The sequence below is a fragment of the Vespa velutina genome, chromosome 1 (genome assembly GCF_912470025.1).
Source record: "Vespa velutina chromosome 1, iVesVel2.1, whole genome shotgun sequence".
In the NCBI taxonomy this organism is placed as follows: Eukaryota; Metazoa; Arthropoda; class Insecta; order Hymenoptera; family Vespidae; genus Vespa; species Vespa velutina.
The window spans coordinates 20,515,701-20,539,560 of NC_062188.1; the positions used below are offsets into that span (position 1 = coordinate 20,515,701).

At 41.1% G+C, this 23,860-nt stretch overlaps 1 protein-coding gene across 10 annotated transcripts in view; it reads left to right on the plus strand.

Moving 5' to 3' along the window:
• Window positions 1–23,860, plus strand: part of LOC124949872 — an 80,661-nt gene that overhangs the window by 37,585 nt on the left and 19,216 nt on the right. For 3 of the 10 annotated variants that reach the window (XM_047495656.1, XM_047495674.1, XM_047495712.1), the window contains exons 3-9: window positions 7,606–7,649; window positions 10,266–10,356; window positions 12,504–12,512; window positions 15,491–15,568; window positions 18,299–18,518; window positions 19,249–19,369; window positions 21,750–21,856. In XM_047495656.1, the coding sequence (XP_047351612.1) occupies window positions 7,606–7,649; window positions 10,266–10,356; window positions 12,504–12,512; window positions 15,491–15,568; window positions 18,299–18,518; window positions 19,249–19,369; window positions 21,750–21,856 (670 nt within the window). The remainder of the gene's footprint in view (window positions 1–7,605; window positions 7,650–10,265; window positions 10,357–12,503; window positions 12,513–15,490; window positions 15,569–18,298; window positions 18,519–19,248; window positions 19,370–21,749; window positions 21,857–23,860) is intronic. The other 7 variants (XM_047495645.1, XM_047495703.1, XM_047495682.1 and 4 more) reach the window with 5 other exon arrangements.

The window sequence follows — 23,860 nt, forward strand, 5'->3', positions numbered from 1 at the left end:
AACATGGAAAAGGGCAGTCGCGCATGAAAGCTAAACAAAGGACTATACGATCCCGCGATGTCCGTCCTCGAGGAAATAATTAATTCGTATTAACTCCTTTCGAGATTTTACATCGAATGGCTAGCTCGAGACCAATAGCTCGAGAAGGCCACAATTTTCCAACTTGAAAGAAGAAGAAATAAATGCTTGGTGTGCTTTCGTAGAAAGACAGAAATCGGAGGAATAACGATGATATCGATTCGCCTCTTTGTGCCCTCGTTTCGCAGTTCCACTTTTTTCTAAATGGAGTACAACGTAAATTTCATCGACATTCGAATCGTTTACCCTTCTTATCCTTTTACAAAGATCAATTTTTAATCCACAGAACGATCGTCCCGTGCGCTGAAATTTTCCTTTCTTTTTGTTTTTTTCTTCTCTTTCTTCTCAAAAGAGCAAACTCTCGGTATTCTTCAATTTCGTTCAATGAAAAATGTCGAATCGTTTCGAAATGAACGATCGTGCGATATCTTTGCTAAATCGTAAGCCATCTGGCGCATCGACTTTTGTTATCTAGGAAAAAACTTAATTACCTGACTCGCTTAATCAGTTCCTTTCTATTCCGGCACACCGACATATGTATATTACTTGACGCCGTAATTTTGCTTCTACATAAATTTGCAAATGTAATAAGTTTCCAAGAAAGACGTCTTATCATCGAACGCGATATGATCTAGCAACGAAAAAAAAAGTCTTCTTTTTCAAAGGAATAAAAACCGACGCGGGTTACTTTCAATTTGCAATTGGCTATGTGAAAAATAAAACACGTAAAAGTTATTTTAATAAATCTATCTTTATCGTACGATAACGTCACGTTGCTAATACAAATCTTTTTACGATTCCTACATGTTTATTTATTCAAAGCGTAAAGTTACACAAAATATAAATGAAAGGATGAGTAAAAAGGAACGAGTGAATATTTTTCTGATCCGATCTATCGACAATGAAAGCGTAAAAATGAATTTTAATTGGTCAGGCTATTTTATAAAGCTTTTTCCCCGGCACTGTCTCGAGGGATTGAAAACTTTACTCGACTCGGTGCTCCGTGATCTCGCATAAATCGATCGTGGCGATGAAATTATTTCGCGTACAGAAGCGTGTACAAAGATAGAGAGTGAGTGAGTGAGAGAGAGAGAGAGAGAGAGAGGAAAGTAGTGAGCAAAGCGCTGGACGATCGAGGCGTTAATGCGATTTACTCTCGAGGATCCTCGAAACGAGGCCGTACAGCAAACTCCAGACCAATTCTGTACCATTTCTCACTTTTATATAAAACGTGAATAAAAACGCGTGACCGGTTATCTGTCGCGCTCTTGCGCGCCTCTTCCGGCACGTTTAGTATATTATAAATGAACGAATATATATATATATATATACATATATATAAATATTCGAATATATATATAAATAAATGCAATTGTAAGTACGGTCGTAACGATCGATTAATCGATATTGTATATGTACCTATATCGTCACGGTGTTAAATCGTAAGTGTCCATATGCGCGCGCGCGCGCGCGCCCGCACTATGCATTTTAATAACACGCGATTGCTTTTATTGAACTTGAATTAAGAATCGAAAAATTGACAACGGTGGAGCCGAAAATTATTCGATTTCTTTAAAAATGATCGTTCGACCTTTCTTCGCGATTGTCACAGCTACATATATGCGCGTGCGCACATAAACGCATACAAATATATACACACGTACACATAGAACATATGCACGCGAGCCTTTCGTCGATTCTCCAAAAATTCAATTTGTACGCTCGCGAGATACGCACTCATCCGTACAAATGATATATGCATAATCTGTTAACGATATCACCGACGAATCACTCTCTTCTTATCGACGCTTTTACGCGCTCTCGGACGGCTACGTTACGCGCGCCTCATCGTACATAGAAACACACACCTATATATACAATAGTGTATACATATATATATATATATATATATATGTATGTATGTGTATATATATATATATATATATTATATTTAATTGTATCGGATATATCGTAATCTACGCGGTAGTTTTGTGTCAATTAATACTATAATGAACGAACGTTTAGTCAGGTTTTTTGAAGCGAGAGAAACAGATAAACGTAGATAATTAAGCTTACGTGTGATAATTCAAGCAGGAACGAAGAAATTTCTTGTGATAAGGGAGACGTATCCTCTCGATGTCTCGCATTCTCGCACGTATGCCGTTACTTTATCATTTATACCTTTTGCCTTTAAATCTCCTACGCGAGTTATTTCGTAAGAATCTCTCGAGCGACGTTGGAATACTCGATGCACCCGTACCGGAGAATATCCGTAATATTTGACAAGTATCATCATCATTGAACGATCCCGACATCGGCATGGATTTTTCCTCGACTCGGTGTTTTCCTCGATTCACGCGCTGAAATAAATCGACAGAGCGGATTCGTTTCAACCATAAGCTCATCCATTGGCAGGTCATGCACAAACTCGAAATGTTCGGTATCGAACTCTCTCGGCTGACCGTCGATATTAGGCACCGTGCCTATCGACCAATAATAAAATGATCGATCGGTCGATCCGTCATATCGCTTGTTTCCAATATTCCTTCGGTCTCGGCGATAACCTTTGAAAAACTCGCGGAACCGATCGCTGTTTCTCTGACTCGAGAAATCAATTTTTCCTCCCTCTCCCTCTTTTCCTTTTTCATAGAGCATAGGTTGGTAAGTCGTTGAAGGCTCACAAAGCGGATGAAATTCTTGTATTTTATCACCTTCTCGGTCCTGTTGCACGTAAAATCGTATTCCAGATTCGTAGCCGGTAGCAACGGTACCGCGAAATAAAAGCTTTACCTTTCTTCTACGTGCTAGACGAATTTATTCAACCGCCTTCATACGTATATTCTACTTGAAGACGATGAACCGCAAGAAATGCGACATCTGAGTTTTCATCTCTATTTGAAATGGCGTCCTTTCGAGGAAAATATTTTTTCCAGCTGTCGCATAGAAACGGAATAGGGAGAAGAAGGGGAGAAAGTATGACGCCCGTTAAAAGGACGATTCGAGGAATAGGAGAGATGGGAAGAGTAAGTCGGTGTTTCAGTTCCGCGAGACAGCTGGTACGCTCGTCCAAACTAGAACGGATCTACGCTCGAGGAAACTTGCGCTAATCGAGAAAGCCACGATATGCGACGCGAGCGCACTGCAGTGCTTTTTGGTTTCAACGCCTTCGGCCATAAGGTCAAAAGTAATCTATTAAAGTCCATGTAAGTCCAATATAAGTAATTATAAAGTCCATGACGTTCGAGGGTGCATCTAAAAAGCTAATATCTATCGATCGCACGAACGATCCGATATCTATACATCGGATATGTCCTTTCAAAGAGATTCAATTAACGTCGCTCGTATTTCCGCGCATATTCGTTCACTTTATCATTATCCATTTGGTTATCGATGCTCGGCATATAAAAAGAAATTTTGCTATGTCTATGAATAGAACGTGTCTAGAACACATCGTTAATACCTACGAGTAAAGCGAGACGATTCGAGCGAAGAACGTCGAAGATTAGGTTGTACGCCGAAAGGATTTATAATCGACTGCTAGCACACAATTAGGCGCACATCATCCTAAATATCACGCATGTCACGCATACGGCTCGACATATCATTCGCATAAGTTGCGCGCGCATAAGCTCCAGAGAACAAACAATCTATATCATACACAGTGTTCGGATTTATCACAAAAACACATGAAATGTCTAAATACGCGTAACTAGGCGCATCGACGGCCCGTCTCGCGTTCGACTTACCGCGCACGTTTCGATTACATTCGATTATTACAATTACAATTTTGCGATATTCATCGGGTATCTATTTATATTCGCGAAAAATCTAGGCATATCAAAGTCTCGAACCCGACGCAAAGCTCCTTTCCGACGCAAAGTTTGACTTTCTCAAAAGGCGTCGATATCTCGGTACGAATCTTTGAGACGATCATACCTCCCCTCTTTGTACGTTCTCGGCGTGCAACGAGCTTCCAGTTTCCGTGTTCGATGAAACAACGCCCTATAACTGATTGTAGTGAAATGGTCACCGAGCTCGGTGAGCCTATCTTAGTCTCTTTAATCGCACAAATCCGCGTGCTTCCCTCGTACTCGAGAAACTTTTGTCCCGTACATTTTCAAAACTTCTTTTCACCTTTCTTATTAGGACCGCGGGCGGGGCCCTATTCCCCGTAGGAAAAGACATTTTATAACTCCGAGGTACGAGCGTAACGCCCGGGTTCGAAAGCTTTTAAAACGCCTTAAAATCTATTCACATATCAGACGTATCTTAGCGATCGAAGCAAAATATGCAAAATTTATATATATATATATATATATATATATATATATGTATGTATATGTATATGTATATCGATATATGTATATCCATATATGTATATAGTATAGAGAAATATATGAAATATGCGTACCGTAGTCGAGAAAAATTGGTAAAGTTGTCGCGTAAAGAGCAACGAATTCAACGAATTGATAAAGAAACGATTACTTGGACGTATCATTTGCGTATACGTCGCGTTGGTAAGCGAACGTACGACCGGCCGAGAGCTTTTGCCTCTGACGTCCTCGGTTCTCTCCTTTCTTTCGTCGTGCACGCGCGACCTCGCACGAGAAGACCTCGCGCGACTTTTATGACTTTGCGCCACGCGCAGACATACGACGACGTATAAGCGAACCGCCGAGGGCTGAGCGGGCAGGTGGGGAACGTGACCTCGACGGTATTCCACATGATACTCGATAAATGGTATAAATAAAAATCTAACCTACGTTAATGCCGTTTCGTTTTTCGATACCTTTTCTTTCTCGTTTTCGAAGAGGACGCGCGATTTAAAAGCGACGAGAAACGAAGAACCGAGCGATCGATAACCTTCTTATCGCATCTTCATATCATAGATATCTTCGTACCATTAAATGTCGTTCGTATCATTCGATTTCGAGAAAGGTTGAATATCCTTACCTTTCGATCGGTGTAGCAAAGTGAAAACTATTCAATGAAAGAGAAAAAAAGAAAAAAAGGAAAAAAGAAAAAAAAACAAAAAAAAAAAAAATAAGCAACTCATCGATCTCGCGATTAGCGCGTGAATCGAAGCGGCGATTAGCGTATAAGCGAATTAAAAGGTAATACCGTACGATCGTTAAGGCCTAATAGATAAACAGGACGATAAACTCGTTAGACGATAACGAAAGGAAAAAAAAAAAAAGAAAAAAAAAAGAGAAAAAAGAAAAGAAAAAAAAGCCAAGCGAGCAAGTAATTAAGTACTTATATGGCGTTTTTGTTGTCTATTTCGGTTGTATACTTCTTCGCCTTCGAGCGCGTCTCCGCTTTCCTTTTCTTTCCTTCTCCACGATTTTCTCGTTGCTGGGAAAAGGGCAAAAACTACTCCAAGTCGGAAAAGTACCGCTCCGTGCAATTAAGGTACCTTAACTGTTGTACGATTTAACCGCAAAGAGAAGCTTTTCGCGACATTTTTTTCCGCCGTCCGTTTTTGCGACGAAAAAGCGAATCGAAGCATGGCTTAACCAAGAAATTATTCGCTAACTCGAAAACTCGAAAGCCTTCTTCCATTTCTTCTTCTCTTCTTGCGGTTTTTCTTTCCAAAAGAACTACAAGAAGAATATTACATTATTTTAGAAAAAAAAGAAAAAGAAAAAAAAGTACAACAGACGGGCTCGCGCTTTAAAAATGATTATGGTCGATTTTGGAAATATTTTTTTTCGAAAATCCGACGACAAAGGGAAGAAAAGAGAGAAGAGAGACGCACTCGACGGCGGTCCACTCTGTGGCTAAACGTCGAAGAAAATTATAAAAATACTCTGATGTTACCGAGGCTTCTTCTAGCGAAAAAAGATACTCATCCTTTCCGCAACACTGTCCCAGAAGGAGTAAGAGGCAAAGGTGGGAAAGACAAAGATAGAATTAAGTAGGGAAAGAAAAAGGCAAGAGAGAGAGAGAGAGAGAGAGAGAGAGAGAGAGAGAGAGAGAAAGAGCGCGCGAAAGAGACACTAACGAAGGAGGGACAAAGATACCTGCGGCTCTCTAAAAATACTTATTAACACTTGTTACGCGCTATCGATAAGTTTATATCGTATCTCTATTATAACAAAACTTTACGAGTATTATACGTGATATTATATTTATACGGGCTGTTACGCGCTGTCTCGAGGACAAACGTGAAGAGAAGAAAAAGAAACTTCCATTTTCATCCGCGAGAAGGCCGGCCGAGCGAGTGGATGGAAACGAGAGACGAGGCACTTTGCACGAAGATAAAGAGAAGATCGAATTCATGCGCTTTTCATTTCTTTTCTTCGTAGATTGAAAGAGATAAAATTTTCTAAAGAAAAAAAAAAAAAAAGAAAAAGAAAAAAGAAAAGAAAAGAAATATAAAGAAAAGAGAAAGGTGAAAGATAGAAGGATAGGAGGGAAACTCGAAGGAGAATTCGTGAAAAATCTCGAACGAGTAGAAGCGATTATTAGACAGCGAGAGACGGCGTTTTCGAATCGATTTTCAATCGGACACTTGATTAATGTAGCAGGATCGAAGAAAAAGCAGAGAGACGAGAGGCGAAAGAAAAAAGCGCTTATCCGTGCTACAAAAAAGGGGATTAAGATAAATGCTGGCTCATCCGTGCTAGTATTACGCGTTTACTCGTCGTAACTATATAGAAAGAACGCGTTGGGGTTCGAGGCGCCAAGAGAGAACGAGAATACGCGTCGGTGGAAAAGTAGAAGAACCGTACGAAGGACGAGAGAGAGAGAGAGAGAGAGAGAGAGATCGTAATCCGTTGCGCAACGTCATGGGATTTGATGATGATGAAGGAAGAAGAGGAAGAAGGAAATGAAGAAGATAACGCACGACTTGGCACGAAAAATTGTCTCCTTTCTTTATTTTTCTCTCAATCCTTTTTTTCTTCTCTTTTCTTTTCTTTTGTTTTCCTTTCGTCTCTTACTTATTAGCTAATACCAAGAAACATATTTTTAAGGCCGATATAACGAGTTCGTTCGTTTTCTTCCTATTATTTATTACGTTCGTTCCATCTTCCTCGTATCATTATTTCTCTATATCTTCGTACCATTGTTTCTCCTATTTCTCTCTTTGACAACTCGAATCGGCGTTTTTTCTTTCAAAACTCGTCAGCGAAAGTTAAAGATCATAAGGAAACGTCGAGCTAAGAAGCATGTGTGTGCGGCCACGGAACGACTCGACCTTTCGAGATTTCGAAAAGTTTGAATTTGTCGTTCGCGAGATCGAAATTTTCCCTCGCCAAAGAGAAATGGAAAGTTTTTTCATCTTTTTCTTATCGAACCGTACGAAAGTAACGTTCGCGAGTCTCATTCCGTGGCGGCACGTTTTCAAAGACTGCATTATCCCTATTTTCTCGAAGGCAGGAAAGAAGAGGAAAAATATAAAAACGCCTGCGTCATCGTCGTTCGCGCGACCGGCATATGTGTGCGCGCGCCTTCTCCATTTAGTTTTTCAAACTACTGTTATTAGGCTTGTTTTTAATAAAAAATTGTTTTTTTGTTTGTTAGAACGGAAGTGGACCAGGCGGCGAATCCGGTGGACGAGCCAACGGGTACGTATATTTTCTTTCTTCCTTTGTCCCCGATCGAATGACGTTATTCGATGCTAGCAAATAAGCGCACGATGACGTTCGCCTTTTGACTTGGCCTTTGGAATTATATGCGAAAGGCATAAGGAATGGAATTTCTCGATGTTCCTACAAACAGGAAGGTACGTACGAACATCGACGTGTTCGACGGGTTCGACGACGTCGTCGTCGTCGTCGTCGTCGTCGTCTATGGAAGAAAGGACGGTGCAATTCTGCTTCCATCTCCGTCAAATCGTGAGAAGAAAACTTCCTGAAAAGTTTCCCACGTGTTTCATCGGTTTTCCAAATAGAAAGTTTCGAATCGTGAGAAAGTTGAGATTTTTCGAGGTTTCCACGCCGAGCCGACACGAGCCAGCAATGGCGAGACGAACTCGAGCGTGACTTAGGGAGAAACGTTATAATTATTCGATCGTCGATAATGACAATTGCTCGATTGGAAAGTAATGTCAAGTTGATTATGCGTCATTAAAGATAGCTCCTTAGGAAAGGACGTTAAAGCGATCTGTTCGAAGGATTGTCTCGCGATATCACCTCTTTTCTCTTTTCCTAAGGGAAAGATCATTGGCATGCCACGAGAAAGGGAGGGACCAGAATTCTTTACTTTGACAGATCGGACGCGGAGGGAATGTTGAAGAGGGTCGACGAGAAAAGTGCTTCTTAATTGTTACGAGCTGCTCGAGGCGAATCGTTTAGGTATCTCGAGATAATCGATAATGCTCTCGATTTAAAGAGGACCTCTTTTGCTAGGACATCTTTACGTCGAAATATCTCGCGATTTCGATAAACTACCAATTTCTTTCTCTTTCCATATTTGGAATGTCAAAAGTGACGTCGAAAATAGTAGGCTCGTAACCCCGTAAGCCGAAAATACAACCGGCCATAATACCAGGTCGAAAGAGCATAGGATCGGTCAGAGAGCGGAAAGAGGCTCGATGCGGTTGAGTAGCGGATCGTTACCACGCGTCACCGTTCGCGCTATCTCTCATTCGTTCCTTCAAACGAAGCTTAAAGCTCCTTTGATATCTGTCCGAGCGTGTTCTCTTATCGTAAGCGTTAAGCGAATTGGCCGTTATCGTCGTTCGCATGTGATCTTTCTCAACGACGGAAAACATTGACGAAAAGAGAGAAAAAAAAACACGAGAGAAACAAAAGCCGAGCTTTTGACTCGCCGAATTTGACAAAGGCATACGTTCGTTAATCTCTGCTCCAAACTCTTTCATCGAGAAAACTTTCACTTTCGTCCCTTATTTTGCGCCGAAAAAAAAACTCTTTTTTTTTCCTTCAGTTTAACGATCCCTCGACTTTAGAATCTTTGCACAATCCGTCTCCGTTAAATATTCCTTCTCGATTGAGATTCTGCAAAGTTTAATCAAACAACGTGTAATCTTCTTCCTTGCGTGAGAGATACCGGTTTACGTCGGAAATATGAGGATAAAGAGAGAGAGAGAGAGAGAGAGAGAGAGAGAGAGAGAGAGAGAGAGAGAGAAAGAGAGAGAGAGAGAGAGATTATATCCTGGGCGTAAACCATTTCCAAATGATGGATCGTTCGGTATAATACTTAGCTGTCGAGAAACGTTTTTATTCGAACGTTGTCCTGAAAATTTATACGACTCAGATAAGTAAGAGAGAAAAGAAAATCAGGTCAGTCGAGAAAAGTATCTCGAAGCGAAGTAAATAAGTATGGATTCTTTCTTGCTTTCATTTTCAAACGTCTACATCGAAAGTAATCGCTACGATAATTGATAGGAAGCCGTGAGTTTCTTTGCTAGGTCAATACGTACGTAAGTACTTATGTAGTTACAAATGCTCGGTAACGGGAGTACACGCGGCCTGAAAAACAAAAGCTTTTTCCTAACAATAAGAGAAGCGTTTGTCTCGTCGACGAATTGCGACGAATACTCGTCGGCCTTCTTTCTTTCTTTCTCTTCCGTTTTAACTAATTGTTCTATACCATTTAATAATTTTCAACTTGAAATTTAGATCTCTCCTTCAGAGACTCTTCCTTAATTACTCTACATTTCATAATTGCTTTTCAGGGCCAAAACATTTCGCTATACTTGTGCGGCATAAAATTCCGAAGGGAATAAAAAAAAAAAAAAAAAAAAAAAAAACAAAAAAAAAACAAAAAAAAAGAAAAAGAAAAATAAATAAATAAAAAAATTTCTTCCAAATTAATCTTTTTTTTTTCTCGGGAAAAAAGAATGACTGCATTATTCGATAAGATTCTTCTCTCGAAACCGGGACAAAGATCTCGATTGTTATAGTTAAAATCAACAAATAGAAAAGAAGAGTTTGCGATATTATTGTTAAAGTTTGATTACTCTTTTCGATCCATTCTGAATGAAAGAAAATCCAGACGATATACGTTATACATATATGAATGTCGATTGGTACAATAAATAAGTCTGTAATAGTGTGCGCACCTCGTTATCAAAAGTTGGGAGAATAGGAGCAATCAGGACTTTCCCGATAACCTATCGAATAACACGATTTCTGATATCTATCTCATTATAAATTTTTCATATCCGACAAAAGACGTCGTCGGTGCGCTAATTCTCTCTCCGTTATCCTTTGTTACAGGCATCCAGGCGATAATCCTTTCTACAGCAACATCGACAGTATGCCGGATATTCGACCGCGCAGGAAGTCGATACCATTGGTCTCCGAGCTGGTAGGTATCGATGCAATTCCATCGTTGTTTATACAATATATTCCTCTATCTCTTGATACATCATATAAATCCGTACATGTATTATTATAGGTATATAAGTACACTTTGTACGTGCTAACATAGCTATGTGTACTTACATATCCTAACTCGTCCGCGTTTGTCGAACTTTCTTAATTCGACCAATGGAATTGAAACGTTCTAGTAGACGCCGTCGTCGTCGTCGTCGTCGTCGTCGTCGTCGTCATCATCGTAGTCGTCCTCGTCTTCCCTACCTATCCTCGAACGAACGAGAATCGCGAGGAACAAAAAGCTTCATTCTCGAGCTAATTGCTCGTTCGGTTTGTTTTAATTAGTTTTACTAGCCGGCTCGAGAGAGCATCTTGGCGTGCCGCTCTTTCAGCGTTAACCTCACGCAACCCACGCCCTACAAACGAACGAACGAACGAACGAACGAACGAACGAACGAACGAACGAACGAACGAACGAACGAACGAACGAACGAGTGCGATTTATCGTACACCAACGTACTCGAGCATTCCTTCCTCCTCAAGCCCTCTCGGCGACGACGAACAAATCGATCATAAGACGGATGCACCGTAAATTTGATTTTTCTGTCGCGCGACTTACCTACGAGGCAACCTTCCAAATTGGCTGCTCTTATCTAATTTCTAAGACAATAGAATCAATCTCGAGCTAGCCTCTGAGGTAACTCGCGACTCATACGATGGCACGTGTCTCGTTCTAATCTAATTACGTGTGTTTGCGTTTCAGTGTTACATCGTACGGCTAATAACCAAAAAGTATCTATCGTTAACGGGATTTAAAAAATAAGAAAATAGGGGAATCGTTAGACATGGAAAAATAAGCAATGCTTTATAAAATGTAGGATATTTTAATTGAAATGGCATAGAAAGGAAATTCGGCTTTAACGACGAGAACGAGAACGAGATCGAGTACGTCACGTCGATATTCGTTTATATCCGTTTCTTATTTTCTTTGGCGTCTCCACAGATTTTAGCCGACGTTCGTTAACGACGCTTCAATAAAGCAATCTTTATCCAAGAGATCAAAGATGATTGCGTTCAAAGAGATTTCATATGGCATTTCGTACGATCCGCGATAAGTAGAAAGTCGATATTCCGAGGAAGGATTCTTAACTTGTTTCGTACGTTTCTGAAAAGGAAAAGGAAGATAAAGCGTGGAGGAGAAATTTTTAAGGAGATTATTTAAGCGAGTTTCAAAGTCGGTATCCAGTTTTAGAAGCGACGACGTTTTAAAGTCGTTATTTAAACAGTAACGCGACTAAATTCGCACTCCTCCTTTCGGTAATAATCCCTTGAGGGTACCTTAGTTTCCCGAGCCCGTTGTCTGTCTCCCTATATGTTCGGTGTCGAAAATTTCTATCTGATTGTTGTGTATAACGTTACCTCGCCAAACGGAGAACGGACACGTCGATTGAATTTGACCGGATATCAACGACGAGAACCTTTGAAAATTATCGGAATATTTGGCGAATTATTCGATTGGCCGAATGATTTAACGAATTCGCCGTTATACAAAAAGGATTTGTTAAATAAAAGGAGCCATATCATATCAACGCCATATTCCGATAATTTTGCCGTTATCCAGAAAGGAAAAGTAGCCCAGCCAAATCGTTTCTTTCATTTCTCTTTCCTTCGAACTTGTTTGTTCCAAAAACTTATTTCATCTGGACTGTCTGGTCTGTATGATTCCGATATGATTCCGATATGATTCCGATATGATTCCGATATAATTCCGATATAATTCCGATATGATTCCGACATGATTCCGATATGATTCAGATTTCTAACGGGCTATTTGTTTCTTCGGCGTTACGCGTTACGATTACGCGTGTCCGTTAAACATTGTCTCTGTGCCTCTCGTGTGTCTAACTTTTCAACTATCTATCACTTTCAACTTTCGTTAGAAAAAGAAAAAAAGAATAATATAAAATAAAAGAAAATAATTAAATGGACGTAAATGATACACGTACTAACCAGCATATAATGCTATTTTCTTTGTTTGTTCTCTGTGGCGCCCGTTGTTGTATCCACCTGAACACCTGAAAAAACTAAACCACTCACTGAAAAAAACCTCTCAAAAAATCTCAAAAACTCTACCTCCAGGTCTTGAAGGTACTAATTAAATGCCTCCTTAGCGAACTTAATTAAAAGAAGCTTGCTTGAACGTCGCATGCGATTGCTCGTCATTTCGATTTCTTCTTCTCCTTCTTATTTGTTTTCTTCTTTTTTCCTTTCCTTTTTGTTCTGTTTCTGTATTATTCGCTTTGGTCATAAAATAATTCTCCTTTTCTTATCCGCAGAGATTTTCTTCTTTGGAACCTTTATTTTGTGGTGATCGTCGTGGCTTTGGTTTTCATAGCGACGCACCACGAAAGCATGCGGACGTTTACAGTCACTCTGACGAATAGGCCGTACCACAAGCAATGCGTTCGGCTTATTTCCTTCATTTAATCCGGATAAATTGCAAAATGAACAAAAATGAAAGGTCGAAAAGGCCGGTGAAGATAATGGTTAATGGTCGTGGTGCGTTCCTTAATCGCAATGAGTATATTTAATCGAGGCCGACGCTTGGGGTACGGGCCACAGCCCATTTTCGTATGAATATGCATCGTAATAATAAAGGAGAGAATGTGGCTGGCACGTGGCAGATAATTTTATGCTTTTCGTGTATAATCGCGCGATACGCCGAGAAAAGGGGCTTGTGCAGCGTACCGCGTTAAACGTCACATTATTTCCGCCGTTAGCAAACCATAACCTACATTTCTAAGATTATCTTTCATTTTTTTATACTCACCGACGCCCTGGCTTATCTGGATAAGATTACTCTTTTTATTAGCGCGAAATTTATTTTCATCGATCGTACCGACGTCCTCCCCTCACACCGCGCGACCATATTTACCTTGAACCACCTTGTCTTCTCGGAGATTCGACTTAACGCAAATCAAATCCAAAATCCTTCGATTCGCTTCCTCACGCTTCACCTTTTATGATGCATCTACTACTATTATATAAGTATTAGCGCCTAAGCAATAAAGTTTTCGCTTAATCGTTCCGTCACGCTTTGCATGCACATACGAAACAAATTAGATGAACGTAGTCGTAATATAGTTGATCTTAATTAACGACAAAATAGCACGTACGTAGACACGGCTGGATTAAATTTGACAAATATTTATAAATACGAGCGAAATAAAAGAAAAATCCCTTTCGCATAGGTGAACTCGAATAAAGAAACGATTAGAAATGTTCTGTGGGTCGATAAATGAGATAAAGACGAGCGTTTAAAAACGAAGCGATTTAAAAAAAGAAAACGGCGCCCCGTGCAAAAATTACGCAAGCACGCTTGTTATTATACACGTATTAGAAATGCCGTAGGGTAGAAGAGATCGAAAAGCGCGGTACCATAATACACGAGCGGCAAAGCGATATTAGTGCAGAGCATTAGAATGCGGATTGCGGATAAGAGAAAGACAGTAGCGCATGCATCGTGCACGGGGCCCCGTGCATAATATCTTAATTGAAATCTACGCCGAACCGCAAATCTCCGCGTGCCACACCTACCAGGCACCTATAAGCTAATTAGATTAGACTTTCATCGTAGAGATATATTCTCTCTCTCTCTCTCTCTCTCTCTCTCTCTCTCTTCACTAAATATCTTTCCCTCTCTCTCTCTCTCTCTCTCTCTCTCTCTTTATTGCTATCTATCTATCTATCTATCTATCTATCTATCTATCTATCTCTTTTTCTGTTTTACGCCGTTAGACCAATCTCTAATTTGTATACCTACCATTTCCATTTTTCTCGCTCTCTTTCATTTTGTTTTAATTCAAGTATTCTTCTTATCTCCCGAACCGCCTTCTCTCACATTTCCTCTCGCTTTTTAATTAACGTTTTAAACATTTTTGCTACTCGCGTCATACACGCGTATAAAACTATATATCATTTCATGAACATATGTAAATACATAGCAAAACACAAAGGAAATTACATCCGTTACGAGACTCCTTGGAAAATTGTGCAAATTCCGAAATATTTTCTATACGAAGCAAGCAATCTTTTCTACTTCCAAAATATATGCCTATATTCATCAATAATTAAAGTGTATATTTTTTGTTTTTTTTTTCGAAATCGTGAAAACGCGAACTACCAGAAAATTTGTAGAGCGTTTGTTTTAAATCTCGAAACTTTCATGAAAGATCGATCGTTCGACAGCTCTCGAGCAAAAAGAGAGAAAAAGTTATCTCGACGTCATTTACATACGAGCTTTGTTCTATTTTTCGCGTGGTGCACACACATGTCCATGTACCTACCCACGTATACGAAAGAGAAGAGAAAGAAATATCGAGGAGTCTCTCTCACGACTTTATTTTTTTTCTTCTTTTTCTTCTTTTTTTTTTCCTTTTTTTTTTTTTCTTTTTTCTTTTTTTTTTTTTTTTTTTCTTGTAAAATACGGCATAAGAATCGTTAAAGCACGGCTCTCGAAAGAGATCCATGTACATACAACAAACACAACTTTTCTCGCTCGTTGTACATAACGTCTGTTCGACTGTCAGTCGATTTTTTAAATACTATATGCATATTTTGGCACAGTAGAACGATTTCACTTTGCACCTTTTTTTACCATTAGTCGAGATTATGGCAAATTTGACATGAATTTTTTATGTCGTTATTATTATGATTAATTCTTCTGCAATTTTTTATATCTCTTTGTAAGTTTTGATCATTCGATCTCTTCACAATTTTTGCTGCTATTTTTCTTGTAATCACCGATAATCATTCTCTTATTATTCTATCAGCAATTATTTGTACTATATCTTTATAAAATGTTTTCTCGTGTTTTTGCGTTCTTCAAGAGAGCCTACTTTGTTCACTACTTTCTTTCCGTCGTTTGCTTTCTTTTCGTTCATATTTTTCTGTTTTCTCTCTCTCTCTCTCTCTCTCTCTGTCTTTCTCCCTCTTTCTCTATCTCTCTCTCTCTCTCTCTCTCTCTCTGACTTTTTATTTCCGCTCTTTGTCACTGTCTATACAATGGAGAGACCGGAAGGCATTATAGCTGGATCAGATGCACATTAATTTCTATCTTTTCTCAGACAATGGCGGCGACGAAGAGGAACGCCGCAGGGCTCACATCCGCGGTGCCCAGGGCTACGCTGAACGACGAGGAACTGGTAAGGACTCGTACTTTAGACGATCTACCTCGAGACATCATCGTCATCCTTCTCGTATCGATGTAACGAAGAAAGAGGGTAAAGGAAAAAATAGAAGGAATAAAGTAAAGGAAAAAACGGTGGGCAGAGTCGCGAAAGGCTTCGCTCTCGCGTCGTTAGAGCGAACGTTTTCGTAGACTCGTACGCCAAACTTGGTTTTGCTAGATTATAATCGTCTTTTCAACGATCGGAGTGCATCATTAAAATCCATGGAATCGCGAACGCGCGTGCGCTATAAAGGGATAAAACTCGAGACCGTCGAAGAAGATCCTTTTGAAATGAAATAATTTTCACTTTCACGAGGTGATTCAAATTTCTGACATTTTTCTGACGAATCGAATCTCTGGACCAGATCGATCAAGAGTGTTCGTCCGTGTTTAAGAATTTTCCCCGGCAAAGTCCGTCGTATCGGATGATCAAATCAAAATTTCACTCGCTATGTCTACTAGCCGTCAGCAAAAATTAGTTTCCTTTTCTCGACGACTCGATATAGGAAGAAAGTTTCGTAAACGTCGATCGTTCCGCGCGTATCAACGATTAGGATACCGCGCGGATTAATTCGCGTCTAATATGGCATCATTTAACGTTAAGTTCGCTCTCGCGTCTAGCGACGTCGCACGGCGACGCGTCGTTCCCCTTAAGATATTAAGAATTAATTTAACACTCTGTAATCTATCTTTTCTTTCTTTTTTCATACGAACCGCTGCAATTTTATCCTCATTTCCACGCTATTTTCTTTCACGTAAGTCTGGCCCAAGCCTACTCTTTTTCTCAATTTCTTTCGATCTTTTATATATTATCTTTCTCTAAATACGAGCCACCCCCTATCAGAAGTCTCCTTTTGCGCTATTAACTTGATGCCGGTGGCAAGCGTGTAGCGAAATAGAAGATGAGATGTTAGCGTGCTAGGACGAGCATCATCGTACATATACATACATATATGTGTATACCTATTTTTATAGACTCGCACGCGCCCATAATTCTCGCCTCACCTCTACGATACACATAAGTACTCTGACATATACGATATCAAAGATTTATTCGCGGAAGAAGAGAAAGATATGCGCGCGCAATAATACTCGCGTGTACATAGACGCGATTTAGAAAGACCCGCATCGAGCGCGAACGAAACGAATCGAAACTAACGCGTGTCTCCGTGCAATTGGGAAGGGACATACAACTACAACTTTTCGGAATAACTTACAATTAGGCTAGTCCGCTAGGGCTCTTTGATTTTTCTCTCTTTGGACGTTTCTCCGTACAAATCTTGTTACAATTTTTCCTCTTTATCGAGTACTTTAACGATTCGATATAATTGCATTAAGATGTCAACGAGAAAATAAAGATGTACGGAGGAACATCCTTGGCTCCGCGCGATAGTTTTATAGTGGTGCTTCTTAGCAGATCGATGCTTTAACCCTGCTCTATCCAGTTAGTATATATATATATATATATGTATGTATATACACACACACATGTATATATATATATATATATATCCTTACATATTACGTATATACGTACATAGATATATTATACGGGGTATGGAGAAAACGTGCTCTCTCTCTTTCTCTCTCCCTCTCCCTCTCCCTCTCTCTCTCTCTCTCTCTCTCTCTCTCTCTCTCTCTCTCTCTCTCTCTCTCTCTCTCTCTTTCTGTTTTTCTCTGTCGGAGTCCTTGCGCAGGATCCTCCTAAATGAGAACAGAGAGAGGGAGGGAGAGAGAGAGAGAGAGAGAGAAGGAAAGAAAAGAGAAAAATAAAAAGGGAAGGACCTCCTCTTTTTCGATCGCTCGTCTAGCCTTCAGGCCAAAGCGTAAAAAGGAAACAACGCTCTTCTTTTCGAGATCGTTGGAACGTCCCGATTACTCGACGAATATGCTTTTTTCCCTTTTTATTATTATCATCATTACTTACGGAGACACGTTTGATCATAATTTTTGTACCAAAGACTGCGAATGTAAAAATAATGAGTCGCAGGCACGATTCGAGAGGCTCGATTATTTAGTGGATTTGCGTGCACATCGACGATAGAGCGCGAGAGTAGTGCGTACACGTGGATCTGTGCATATTGATATGTACAATCCTGCATGGAGAATTAGGAAAAAGATCTCGTGCCAAAAATAAGGAATAAAAGGGGCGAATCGAAAGAGCGGGCTCATATTCGGGAATATATCTTCCTAAGGAAAACTCACCATGAAGGTCGAAGCGAGACCCCGCTTTTTCGAAAATTCCCTAAACGATAGAGAGTACGAATGTTGACTCTTGGATTCTCCGTTCGATCCTCGAAAGGATTTCTTCGCCGAGATATATAAATATGATAAGAAATTTAATCCGTGGAACGGCTTAAATCGATAAATCTCGAATGGATCTTTCACGTATATCCTCTCGTATACGTATTTTCTACGTTCGTATACATCCGAGAATTCGAGATTTGTCACGTAGACATAGGCATTCGAAATAATACGAGATAAAGATCGTAGAGGCGAACTTTCGCGAACGAAGGATCCAAGTGCTTTCAAGTGCATCGAGTGGCTGGCCGAGTGCATCCATTCCGATTCTAAAAGATCCACCTTCCCGGATCCTTCCATTCTCCTCCTCACATCGTCTAGACCTCCTGCCTCGTCCTAGACTTCGGTATCTTCTCTGAGAAGCACGCTTTAACGACGATGCGATCATCCTGAAACCCCGCAGAAGATGCACGTCTACAAGAAAACGCTGCAGGCGATGATCTATCCCATCTCGTCGACGACGCCTCACAATTTCGTCACTTGGACGGCCACCTCGCCGACCTACTGCTACGAATGCGAGGGTCTACTCTGGGGTATCGCGCGTCAGGGCGTTCGATGCATGGAATGCGGCGTCAAGTGTCACGAAAAGTGCAAGGATTTGCTCAATGCTGACTGCCTGCAGAGTGAGTTCACCAATGATTCATTTCATCTTTCGCGATCGATGAGCAACGAGCTAGAGTCTGACGAACGATCGATAGACGTAATTTCCGTCGAGGGCGAGCGTTGCAACGAGCGGGCGGTTGCGAGAAGCGCGCCTTGGCAAACAGATTCGCAACGAGCTCGCACCGGAAAATTAAAGCTCCTCGAATGTTTGAAGTCGCCTAAAAAGCGAGACCGCTCGGGAACACGCCCTAAGCTCGCGGATGCATATTATATCCTTTGCGGAGAGGGCCGCGAATACAAAATTAACGTAAAACTTGCCAAAAGAATTAAAGCGCCAAAGCTTTATTGATAGTACGGAGATTAATTGATAGTACGGAATAAAGAAAATTTTCGTCTCGTCGGAATTTCAAGTTCCAAATGGGGATTCGGACGTTTTCAATGTTATCGGTTAAAGAAACTTTTTCGATTTAGCAAAATCTTTTGTTGATCACCAAACGTCGTACGTTGAATCCAACTTTCGGAGCTAGATGGCTCTATATATCTCGATGTTCTTTCATCGCAGAAAAACGGAAAGAGAGAAAGTTTGATTTAAGGAAAGACCATATACGATCGATCGCGAGGAAGTGTGACCGATCGAGGAATACCTCGAAGATGAATTAATTAAAAATCGCGTTTCGTCTAAAGCCTGGAAATGTAGTTTGGTCGGTGATTCGCAGTCGCACAATCTCTTTTTGCATTTTATTTTTACAGGGGCCGCGGAGAAGAGCTCGAAGCACGGCGCCGAGGATAAAGCCAATAGCATAATCACGGCAATGAAGGAAAGGATGAAGCAGAGGGAGATGGAAAAGCCAGAGATCTTCGAGCTCATTCGGTGAGTTCTATCTATTTGCTTCTTTCACTCTCCATTTTTCATCGTTTTCTTTCTTTTTTACTTCTTTTCTTTCCCACCCCACCCCACCCCACCCCCCCCCTCTCTCTCTCTCTCTGTTCCATTTGTCGCGGCACGACTGCGAAAGGAGAATTCAATGTTGATGTCTGCGGAACCGCATTGGTTCGCGTCTACGTCGTCGTTGCTCGTCTTCGGATCGAAAAGCCAACAAAATTTGTCGTAGAAATGAATTTTCTCCAAGAAATATTCGCGAGCCTTTTTAGAAGAACGACGAGAAGGGAAATGTTGAAATTAGAGAAAGCTCGAAATCAGGTCACGGTCCCGCGTCAAAATTTTCATTTTGAGTAGAAAATCGCGTTCGAACGTCGCGTTAGCCGAAACGTAACGGTACGGATGAAACGTTACGGCACGAATCGCCGCAGGGAATTAGCCGCGTCGAAGGAAGTTGCTTTCGGCAAACATCGTTTGCCGAAGAATATAAGCGGCCGTTTTTTTTCCCCTTTTTTTCCAGAGAGCTTTGTATCCAAGAGAACAAGTAAATTTTTTTCCCTCGTCGTTGATTCGCGTTCGCGTTTGATCAATAATCTCCCAATTCGACGCTTTCGCTCGACTAATTCGCTTCGACTCGACCTTAGACGTTAGCTATAAACCATTTTTCTTCTTCGAAGAAAAAAATGTCAGAGGTTAAATGTATTCGTAAATGAGTAAAGCACGGATAGAATAATAGAGCCATTCGGCTGTGATTATATAGAAAATTTTAGAACCGGCAGAGTTCCATCGTTTTTATTACGCGCGTAATAACGTCGTTACGCCGAGGACTCGAACGAGAAAAAGCATGCCGTTGAATTACTCGAAACACCTAATTATTTGATCGTCGTAATACCGGTCGTTTCGCTACGCGCTCCACTAGTGTCCGCGACTGCCGAGCAACTTTATCGGGAAACGATATTAATTAGGTAATGTTCGGAACCGTACGTATTACGTACGGAGGAAATTCCGGCTTTTGTCTTTCTCCCATCGTCGCCCGTTGTTACGTGAATCGACACGATACTGACTAACGATCGATCCATCGATTAGTTCGATTATGCGCGCACGCTCGCATTAAGAGTATCGCCGTGACGGCTAATACGATAATCCTTGCCCCTTAATTAATAACAAATATTGAAAATCCTGCAGCATGATCGCTAGGTTAATTCCATTAAAAATAATTTCTTTCCGAACGGACTAATTTTCCTATGGCCGTTAAAAATAATAATGATCGATCAATTAGCTGGATTCGATGCTAAGGAGAATTTTGACGAAGACGAACGACGACGAGAAGATCGACGAAGCAGATCGACGAATCACAGAAGAGAGATCGCGTAATCTGTTTCTTCCTTTTTTTATTTCTCTCTCCCCCCCCCCGCTCTCTCTCTCTCTCTTTAAGAGCCCGCGCTCTCGTCTCATCTTTTCTTGTTTCGACAAAAAATTGCAAAATCCGATCGTCGATACATCTCGAGAGACGCGCGTCAACCTACCACGTTCCATTTCGACGGAATTTCGTCGTCCAATTTTCGTATCCTCGTTAACGCGCGTTGGATCGATGAGCGCAGTTTCGTGTTAATAACGAGCTCGCGCGCGACGCCTACTTACGCCTACCTTTTCGAAAATACCTGCTTGACATATAGAAAGGGAAAAACGCTCGACTTTCCGCACGGTGAATCATTAAAAAATGCCAAAGTAACGATGCGGTTTACGTCTTATGAAACTCAAGTCTCTTTTCTTTCTCTCTTACTCTTTGAATCGAGCAAATGGGAAAAGCCTGAACGAGCTAAAGTGTATAAACTTGGGGAGCTTTTACAAAACTCTCTCTCTCTCTCTCTCTCTCTCTCTCTCTCTCTCTCTCTCTCTCTTTCTTCGAGTCTGCAGTCTGTTCTCTTTCGAGAAAGCTAAAGCATCTATATACGCTCGTAAAACGGAAACTTTCAAGAAGGCAAACCGAAATAAAAAGAAAAAATATTCTTTCGCGGTCAAAAGAGATAGATAGATAGAAATAGAGAGAGAGAGAGAGAGAGAAAGAGAGCGCATTAAAGTTTCGATCCTATTCTATCCAAAACACGTTCTCGATAAAACTTGCCGCTCGCGAGTTTTTCACCGAGTTCGCGTTCTCCTTTGGGCATTTTCTTTTCAAGCTCGTAAGCTAATCGGTTCTTGTACGAACATACATACTGAGCGCGCGCGCGCACACGTGCGGGATAAAAGCGTCTCTCGAAATATCGCGCTCGCGAAAGAAATAAGAGTAAACGAGAAGCGGTGAGAGATAAGACGAGACCGGGTCCGTTGACACAGCCCAGTTGTGAAAGAGAGTCTCGTCGGAGTTTAGGTCAGTCTTCGGGGTCGACGAGGCTGCGCACCTGGGCCACATGTCAGCGGTGAAGCAGTCGGTTCTGGATGGTACGAGCAAATGGTCGGCGAAGATCGCCATTACAGGTTTGTGGGCAGCTCTCTTCGTCGTAAGCTAAACGACGAAACTCAACGCGTCGGCTCGACCTCTACACCACGCCTATAAACGTTCATCTGTATACATAAATATTTATATAAACGCGTGTGTCTCTATGTGTATATCTGTATATTGTAGCTGTAGTTACACATATATATATATATATGTGTGTGTGTGTGTGTGTGTGTGTGTATATATATATATATATATATATGCGTACACACAAATGTACTTTCGTCGGTTGTCGTTGCCCTTCCTTACGTATGCGTTACACGCACACTATCGTTATTTATATTCTCTGATTGATTGTTTACTGTTATTATTATTGTGTTATCATTACTATCGTTGCTGTCGTTTTGTCATCAGATGTCTGGCGATATATCTGCTCCTGCCGCGCGGCTGCTGCGCTCTGTCGTGCCTTGGATATATATATATATATATATATCTCATGCGCGTTACACTGTATATCTACGTGTATAGCGATAGACGTGTCACAGGCACGAGGCGATCGTTCGTTTTGAAGCATTAATTCGTGCTATACGTCACGAGGGACGTTGCAAAATCTAAGCAATCGTTCGAAATTCGACGTGTCGAAATAAAAGAAGCGAACGATCGCACTTCGGTCGGCCATCATATTTTACTTATCGCGTACATAAGTACGTACGTATACGGAGGGAGACTCGATGACCATGTCAAATAACTTTGGACAAAAATCCATATCGTGTGAAATGTTCATTTTCATTGGAAAACGTTTAGCTCGAAATGAATCGAATATGAAATACCAGATAATATTTCATTCGTTAATGCTCATCGAGTCAGCCTCATACTCGCAGCTAGGTGCATACCGGCATGCAGTGTCGCTATACAGTGTCACCGTCTGCGACCTACCTTTTGCCGCCTGGATATGCAACGATTTTCAACGCTGGCCATTAGTCTGCACCATTAATTGGACGTTTCCCAGATCCACCCTTCGCGATTATCTAGCAGTTACCGATGATTCAACGACAACATATCTAACGTCACCCTAATGGCAACCTCGATGTGTTCTTTTCTCCCATTTTCCTCCTTTCTAGCTCCCTATCTCCCCGCCTCCTTCTCGTACCATCCTCTCAATCAAGCGGTTACCTCGGCGTAACTTCTCATAGTACCACTTTCGTAGATCGAACGAAGACTCATCTTCTCTATCGCGGATTAATTCCAAGTTTGTATTACTTTGCGTCACGACATGAATAAGAAGATAATAACTTCCGTGAAATGAGATAGAGAGTATCCTCCTTTCGTCCATGTATACGTCGCGTGAAACAGTGTAAATTTTGTTCATCTTGGTTAGAGCAGACATCCCGAGGGATAGCTCTCGACTACACGATACCGGTTCCCGTTCTCTCGCATTCCATTTTAACGAGACGACACACTCGTGCGAACAAAATCTATTAATATTCCATGCGACGCGTCCTCCGAATGTCTAATATTATACTTCGTACCCGCTCGGAGACCTAATAATCATCTTAGAGTTATCAAAGAGGCCGTTTCGATGCCGTCCACAGTCGATCGAACTATTCCTATGGGTCATAGGAGAACGTTCGGCAACGGATTCTACCAAGACGTGATCCAAATTCTAGATTGTTTTCCTCAAAGGATGTAAATGTAGTCAAAATTACATCGCGCGTTCCAGCTATTATCGGAATATTATTAGGAAACGGTGTAACAAGGAAGTCATTAACGTTGGAATCGTCCTACCGACGCGTTGGTCATCTCTCTCTCTCGCGCGCGCGCGCGCGCGCGCGGAGATGGGAATCCAATCGAAAGTCCATTAAGCTCGCTTGGCAACTTGTTGTCACTCGCCTAGATTATATATACATATATACACACACACACATATATATATATATATATATATATATATGTATATATGTGCGAGAACATATACAGGCAACTTGCCATTGTCATAGGAAAGCACGACCAATGGCCTTCGATGCGTTGGGTGCTCATCGAAC